General features: G+C 39.4%; 2 protein-coding genes across 2 annotated transcripts in view; one reads left to right on the top strand and one right to left on the bottom strand.

The window, feature by feature from the left end:
- The window catches only part of pdlim7 (PDZ and LIM domain 7), a 31739-nt gene extending 28737 nt beyond the window's left edge, over positions 1 to 3002 (top strand). The window contains exons 10-11 of the mRNA XM_035669246.1: positions 1420 to 1535; positions 1878 to 3002. Of these exons, the coding sequence (XP_035525139.1) occupies positions 1420 to 1535; positions 1878 to 1964 (203 nt within the window). The 3' untranslated portion in view covers positions 1965 to 3002. The remainder of the gene's footprint in view (positions 1 to 1419; positions 1536 to 1877) is intronic.
- Positions 3003 to 3933: 931 nt separating this feature from the next.
- The window catches only part of unc5a (unc-5 netrin receptor A), a 124225-nt gene continuing 119768 nt past the window's right edge, over positions 3934 to 8390 (bottom strand). Inside the window, exon 15 of the mRNA XM_035669418.1 lies at positions 3934 to 7794. Within this exon, the coding sequence (XP_035525311.1) occupies positions 7629 to 7794 (166 nt within the window). The 3' untranslated portion in view covers positions 3934 to 7628. The remainder of the gene's footprint in view (positions 7795 to 8390) is intronic.

Here is an 8390-nt window from a genome sequence, read left to right as displayed (position 1 = left end):
GTATTTCAAGGCAATGCTTTTGCAGAAAATATGAAAGACTGGCAAAAGAAAAAAAAGTGTACTCAGAATACTCAGTGTGCAGATTGATTAGTTCCAGTGCCAACTGAGAACATCTCAACGCATGTTAGACCCCCTGTAACTTTATACATGGATCAAGCCTTGCACATTTATTCTAAATCTGCACTGCACCCCATGAACAGAGGGGGGTCTGACATCCCGCCACACTGCATTAACTTTGTGATTGAGCTTATTTGATGAAAGATGTCATATTTCTTTACTCTAAATGGATGCCATAGATAAGTACAGTGCAGCTCAGGGTACATAAGAGGATGTGGTACAAATAACAGAAAAACGCAACCACTGAGTGATTCTGAGGTCTTGCCGAGTGCATTTTATGACAAAGCTGTTTCTTTTGGGGAAAAAAAAAAGCTCACTGCAGGGCGTCCCCTTTCCAGTTTTGCTTGAATCATTTTCATATTTTTTTTATCAAGCTATTTGTAAAACATTGCATTGTTGTATTATTGCTGTGGGGTTTGGTGCAGGCCTACAATCATGAATCATTTGCTGCGTACCACAGTCAATCATAAAGTGTGATGTTTTCATCTGCTGTAATCTATTTAGCTCCAGTTTACTTCATACATTTCTCTATTGGATTTTATGAATGGTGTATGCTCTTCTATTATGCTGTAAATGATTTAGCGGGGCAGTGTGTTTCTCTCTCACTGCTGAGGCTCTGACGTGGACCGTTGCTTTATCAGAGGCGAAGCCAGAACCTGAGTACTCATACTCTGAATAATGCCTTTAGCTCTGATAAACATTGTGCTGCTTCAGCATCTTTCAGGGATTGTGCAGCTCTCACCCACTCACTCTTGAGAAGCAGCATTATAACCTGACACTTTCCCCGGAGTCCCTGTGATGAAAGAGACTGGCAAATCCAGTTAAGTATCTGGAGCAATTTCCCCTCATCCTAATCCCTCCCTCGCACTTTGGAAAGGCACTAATGTACAGTGGGTGGACAAAATAAAGCAAACGGTGAAGTATCAAGTGTCCAATGAGAAGAAGAGCAAACATTTGACTTCAAAACAGCTTCATCCATCTTTATTGCCGTAATTCAAGTCCTTAACTGTGTGTGTGTGTTAGTGTGTGTGGTGGGATATTACTCCTCTTTAAGAGGAAAGGCCTCCAGTTCCTTAAAAGATGAAAGAGGTGGAAACCTATTTCACACTCTGTGCTCCAGAACATCCTATAAAGGTTAAGTGATGTTTACATATGGTGATTGCAGAGGCCATAGAGAATGCTTGACCTGATCTTGAGGATGATAAAAGCTCTTTTGAATTTATTTCATTATGTTTTTCTGATGGCTATCTCAAATATCTCTGCTACTCACTAGCTCTCTTTCCATCACCTTTCTCTATGCAGACTATGAGAAGATGTTTGGCACCAAATGCCATGGCTGTGACTTTAAGATTGATGCCGGCGATCGGTTTCTGGAGGCCTTGGGCTACAGCTGGCACGATACGTGCTTCGTCTGTGCTGTAAGTCATTTTGATTGATATGGCTCCCTGTGGGGCTCTTTGCCCCATCTCTTCTGGCTGTCCTAGCACAATGCCACCTGAAAAATCTGCCCCCATCTTTGGACCTGCAGCTTTCCCCTCTGTCTCTCTCTCTTTTACCCTGTCACCTGCAGTCTATCACTCTCTCAATCTCCCTGTGAAAAAAACTGAAAGTAAATGCAGTCAAGTAAATAATATGTGCCTGCTCTGGCCAGTAGAAAACTGTGTAAATTCACATTGGCAATGTTGAGGTCTGATATCTACTCTGCCCTGGTTTCCCCAATCTGTCTCTCTCTGTCTGTCTGTCTCCTTTCATCTTTAAAGCTCTGCCAAATCAACCTGGAGGGGAAGACGTTCTACTCGAAGAAGGATAAGCCCTTGTGCAAAGGCCATGCCTTTGCTCCGGTGTGAGAGAGCGAGCTTCATCTTCAGAGGAAGGAGCGCTTCTCTCTCTCTCCCTCCTCTTTACCCCACTCCGCCCTCCGGCACACTCGTACACACTCTACATCTCCTCTTTGCCAGCCACACACCTAGTTAAAGTTAAAACTCCGTCTTTTTTCTATCTTGCAGACTTTGTTTGTATATTTGAGGCTTAATGTTAGCTTCACGTACTCTGACTTTACTGTGCTGTTAGGACCATTCAAAAATTACTGCCTGTAATACCAAATGCTGTGTTGTATAACTGGAAGTAGTCAAGGCATTATTTCATGTCATCACTAACTTTTGGACATTGGACATTAAAAATACAGCTGCAGTCATCTAGATTTAATCATAGTTGTTAGTTAAAAATACTCACGACTCACTCTAATCTCCTCCTTGTTCAGTCAGAAGTAAGATCAAGTCGGTATCTTCCAAGTTGGAGGAGTCACTTAGCCTTTAATAATCTCACATATTGCAGTAATGATCTGCCACCGCTCCTGTAGTAAGTGTAGGGAAGTGGTGGCCCCATTCAGGACCCCAGCCCACTCACCGACTCTTACTGCAGTGCCTATTAACATAATGGGGGTCCAGTGAAGCATAAAAGGGGGTGTCCCATTTCTGCCTGACTGGACCCCCGCACCTCTTCACAGAAGCACTAACGGCTTTACTTATCACTTTGGCTCCGGCACACTGCAGTTAATAACTGTAATTTTGATCATGTAATAATCCTTAATTGACCCAAATGGAATAGTCGAAGATGTAGGTGACAGACACAGCGCTATTATTGTTTTTAAATGTTTCACACTCCTGAGGTAAGGAGATTTGTCAAAGCTTTGAAAATATCATTTATTGGACATTTTAATGTAAGAAAAACATGTTTGTCCCTCATGTTCCAATGATGTTGTGATTGTTCCATAGAGTACTTTCAAGCCATTGTTTATTATGTATTTATATTGCTTCAGAACGGGCCTGTAAGTGTTGTTTTTATAGTTGCTGGACATTTCAAATAAAATTAATCAGTAATTCCTCGTGCTGGGGGAGATCACTGGGTTGAAGTGTTTCTGATGTGAACCCATCTGTAAGATTTTCTATTGACTGCTGTTTTGGCTGTCTTTGCTCTCACCAACACCTGCTCCCCAACAACAGGATAATGGACTTTCTAATGTTTTGTTCTGAGTACTTAAAAAAAAAAAAAGAAATGCTTTACGCAAACAGCTGCAACAGACCCTAGTGAATCAATGTTCTAAAAGTACAAATACATTTTAAATATCCTTTTAGTCAATAAATTAAACTGAAGTATGATTTTATTCCAAATGTTAAATGTAAGTCATGTTAGACAATTTGTTCTAGCTAGTGAATATTTTGTATCCGCCTTTGCTCTTTTGTCGACTTAGCTAAATGAGAAGATCAGGGGCCGTATTCATTAAACATCCTGAGGCTATAAGTAGCTCCTAACTGGTTGAGTCAAGGCAAACTCCTAAAAACAAGTGCTGTGTCAGTCTCAACTTGAGTTTTTGGTACAGTAATTAACAAGAGTTTTAGAGATAAAGTCTCAGAAGTCCAAGAGAGTCAGTAAAACAGTATTTAGCGCTGTTTTACTTGGAATATCTCAGGCGTTTGTCTGACCAAACATGAGCTCTCCGCCTTTGACGGTTCATAAGTGCACATTAAATAATAAAGATGAATAAAGTTGCCAGGCAACCAGCATAGACACTGGATGGATTTTAAACAGTTCTTTTAAAACAGAAATAGTTGCTCCAAGTAACTAACCCCAGAATCAAATTTAATTTTGACAAATGTCATTTTTACACTTGTTTGTGTACAGAAGCCACCAATGAGATATAACGTGCTGACCTTTTTCATTAGCTAGAACATTAAGCTCCACATGTATGGTCCTTTTTAAAAAAATAATTGATGAGCAACACAAGTTAATTATCAAGTAAAAAGATCCAGTCCTTGATTTAACAATATATAATTTATTTACAACAATTTCAGGTTGAATTACTATACATACCTTTCTGAAATGTCATAGATATATATATACATAAGGCCAAGTAAATACTTGAAAGCACTTAGAAACGAATTTCCAAAATTCTACCCACAAATCCATATCATTGTCCAAAAAAGTACAGAAAATCTCCCTTAGCAGAAGTTTTTCCATTGCCACAAAAGTTTTGACAACAATTTACATTGACGATAAGGAACACAAAAGGTTAAAAAAACAAAAAAACAAACAAAAGGATTATACAATTGCATAAGCGCTGTGGCATGTAATAAATACAGCATTTTTGACTTGCAGAAAGGCAAGGAACATTGAATCAAGGAACTAAATAGAAAAACCATTCACAAGTACATAAGTCTATTGTTCTTAGTTCAAAAAGAAAACAGTTCAGTCAGAGAGTGACAGGGAGGTATGCACACACCCAGTCACTCACTCATTCACTCACGCACACACACACACACGTCCTTGACACTGAATAGTAATGAGTGACACAAAAAGTACAGTTGTGAGATGCAACAATCCCCCTGCCCCCATAACTCGGGGGTAAACTTATAAACCTTTGAACAAAGCATTTATGTTACTGACACAAGTCTTAGACACCACTATCAGGCCCACATCTCATCATGAAGGGAACTGTATTCATCACACACGCACAGTAATTGCAGATTTGTTAGATTTGTTGGACGAGATGTGAAGATAGATGCTGAACATCCTGGCGGCTGGTGAATTACATTACTGAAATGTGCTTAGACAACACATCCAAGACAATGACAGAGGTGATAGAGTTTCACACACACAGTCTGACTGTACAACTGCCATGGCTCATCGAAAACATGCTGCGTTAACACTGGCTCGTCAGTGTCCGAGAACTGATGTCCTAGTGTAGTGATCCACTAAGCATTAGTGACTATTTCCACCTTGTATTTAAATGCTTACAGTTAGAGAAATAATCAGGTAGACATATGCAGAGTAAGGACGAACAAAATATGTATAGAAACTTCCTGTAAAACAGTCTCTAAACCCTTAACACTGCAAAAAGTCTTCACTGCTAGATCGCCAAAGAACAGTATATAGGCAAACACGTCACGGTTTAGACTTGACAAATGCTGCGCCAGTTAAGTGTCTTTTTTTGGCTTCATATTAAAATATAATTTACATTTCTTTACAAAGTGATAAAATAAACTGACACATATTACCGCTTGAACAAACAGCATTAACTTGCCTCAAAGACAAAAGCGAGTAAATGAGATATAGAAATGATCCGGACTGTCCGCAGTTTAGAAGAGACAGCAACTCTGACTTATTCTATACTAGCTGCAAGTAAAACAATGCTTAAACAATATTTAATGGATACAATATGAGGATGTAGTGGCCTCAAATGATATTCATAAAACTTTGGTTACCAATTCTGCTGATATACACTATGCAAAGTGACAGCACACGGCTGGTATAGAAAAAGTATTTACATATTACATGTGACGATGATCCATTTCAACATGAAAAGATTTATTTAAGGTGATATCGTCGTTTTGTCTGAATGGGGCTTGATCCAAGGGTTTTTTAAAGTGGATAAAAAACATTTTAAATTTGATTTCATGGCATCTCTACATCAAATAATACAGGAGTTTGTAAAAACGCGTTGGTCAAGAGGAGGCGTGTTTTGCAGGATGAGAAAGAGGCTGAACGGGTGCCGAGATGCCACACAAATATAAAGTAACTTCTAAACACTTAAAGGGAAAAAAGAAAGACACACTTTTCCCCCACTACAAGGAAACATAAATGTACATTCCAAATATCTGACAATCATAAAAGAGGCTCCAGTTAGTGTTAAAGGTTGAAGCCACAGGAGCTGGTAAGATGGGCTGTGCTAGCTGTTTGAATAGGGAGGGACTGAATGAAAAGGGGCTCTCTTTACAACTTGAACAGACAACTTCACATGCAACCCTGAGGCAGACGGAGAGAGAACTATGGCTAGTTTGGGATTGCTCACACCTTTTACAAAGAATAATTACTGATCCACTGCACTTTAAAGATATTTTGTGTATTTTATGTTGCCTGACCTGACAGATCCATTAATAATAGGAAAAAACTCTGTAAATGAATGCAGTAGCAAAATATGATAAGCAAGTGCGTAGTTGCAGTTTATGATTTGTTGCATGAATCTGCTGGATCATTTTTGCCATCCTGGCTGGAAATAAAACTGAAAAAAATCCTTTCAAAGCATCTTTTGTGAGCAGAGGCGTGACATTATGTATAAGCCACTCTTAACTTTCTCTGAGAGACAGGCGTTTCTCTGATGTGGAAATACTGTTTGCCACACAGCAAATATAGAATTCCCACTATGAATTATAAAAACAAAGTTGCACAGCCACTCTTTCAACGTGAGTAATCTGGTTTTGAAGAATTTTGAAGAATTTGTTGACAGATCTTCTGTGGGAAAGTGCTCTGCATTATTCATATGGGATAATAACCCTTTTGGCCATGCTTTTATGTTTTAACATCCTCTCTGCTACAGAATCAATGTAATCAGGAGGAAGATGTCATTTTAGAAATGAGCTTTGACGACATTCAGTGTTCACGTATATGCAGCTGGAAGCCTATGGCTCCTTTATTAGCTGTGGAATTTGAAAAAAAAAAAAAGCCACGATGAACGATTGGGGTAATGCGAGACGCGGACAGATCAAATTCACAGGGTTTCCATAGAAATGGCTTCTGAAATATGACTTTAGTGAAGATATTACTCACTCCCCCCTCAAAAAAGTTCAAAGAACCCAAACCCCACATATATTGATTTAGAAGCAGGAAAGCTGCGAAGCGTCTCGCTGAATCAAGATGTCAAGATGTTACATTCACAGTAGTGATACCGGTTGGACTAAAAAACACACAAACGAGATGAGACAGGTTTTTGGGCCTCTGACATACGTACAATCTATTTTAAACCTGCGAGTCCAGGATGTGCTACAAGCCATCTATGTGTGTGTTTTAAGAAACAGATAATGACACATATAAGACAGGGTTTGGGAGTAGGCGGGACGGGAGGGGACGCTTACAGACCCTGATGACCTTGTCAAAAATGTGCTCAGTGTCTGTTTTAATGTCATGTAACAAATCTGCCAGTTGCATATGTCGCCTGTTCTCTTGAACCTGAAATGACTGGCACCTTTTGTCACATCCCTTTTATTTAATTTTTAATCATTTTCTAGGTTCAAAAATGATTCATTGAATTTGCGAAATATAGGCCATTAGTAATAGCATTACGTTTGCATATTGCTCCAGATTAGCCATAATGGGCTATTTATAAAAAAAGGCATGAAGTTAATTTAATGTTATCTTTAAAGTAGAGCCATGGTGTGAACTAATTTAACTTAGATCTTTGATGGAAAATAAAGGGTATTTTCTATACTGAGTTCATGGATACATTTCCCCACACCCCTAAACACTTCCTTTTCCCTTATTTGGTCAGTTTAAAGATTTTTACTCTGTTCGATGGGAAACGGACTCAATCCTATATAAACCCTTTACTATCTTCTGGAGTGAAGAAGAGGGACATTGGGAGAGCTCTCCTCTTCGATTCCTGCTGCCGTTGTTTTTTTTTTTTTTTTGTGTTGTGTTCTGTACTTTTCCTCTGCACCAGTCTCTCCCCCTGTTCTGGGTTAGCACTCGCCATCAGAGACCAGGAATATCATGGCTTCCTGTTTGCCAATGTCAGCCATGACCGTGGCCAGCTGGTTGATGTTGCCACTGTGGAAATGTTGTGCCTCCCACAGGTCCAGGATCACAGAGGTTGGGCTCGCTTTGGATGCAAAGAAACTCATGTGTCTGCGGAGAGGAGAGCACAAAAATAACATTTTTATTAAATCAAACCATGTGCACATATCAAAACAGTCAGACTCTCATTTGCTCCACACCAACAGAGTCTAAGGAAAGCTTTTCAGCCAGTATTTTATTGTGCTACTGCTTCTTGTAACTCTGTCAATGTCAAGTTTTATGGTGTTATATTGCTACATCAAGATATGCTGTGTTGGAGCACTAAGTAAAAAAATGATAAAAGGTACAAGAACACAGTGTAGCTCTTGAAACTGCCATCAAATACAGAATCTCTAGCAATTTTCATTTGAAGCTTAACAGCATAAGCCTCATTCCTCTTTATTTGATGTTGAAATTGGACCTAACTCCCCATATAGTAAATCCTATATGGACTTTCACAGTTAAGTCGGAAGTGACCTTTTCCATTTTAGGAGCAGAACCTTTACGATCAAACCCAATCAATGACAACAAAGCAGTGGCCCCAGCCAGCTGTATATTTGATGTTGAGTGGGACCTGATCCCCGCGGTACCCGAAGACGCTTGTTTGATTTAATGGCCTTTTTCTGTTCTCCAAATGTCTGGGGCCTTAACTGTTATGTAGAGCACAC

Source organism: Morone saxatilis, unplaced genomic scaffold (assembly GCF_004916995.1).
Source record: "Morone saxatilis isolate NCDOM2014 unplaced genomic scaffold, NCSU_SB_2.0 Contig22, whole genome shotgun sequence".
Lineage (NCBI taxonomy): Eukaryota > Metazoa > Chordata > Actinopteri > Moronidae > Morone > Morone saxatilis.
The sequence above is the reverse complement of the archived record's forward strand: the minus strand, read 5'-3'. Positions and strand labels throughout refer to the sequence as shown.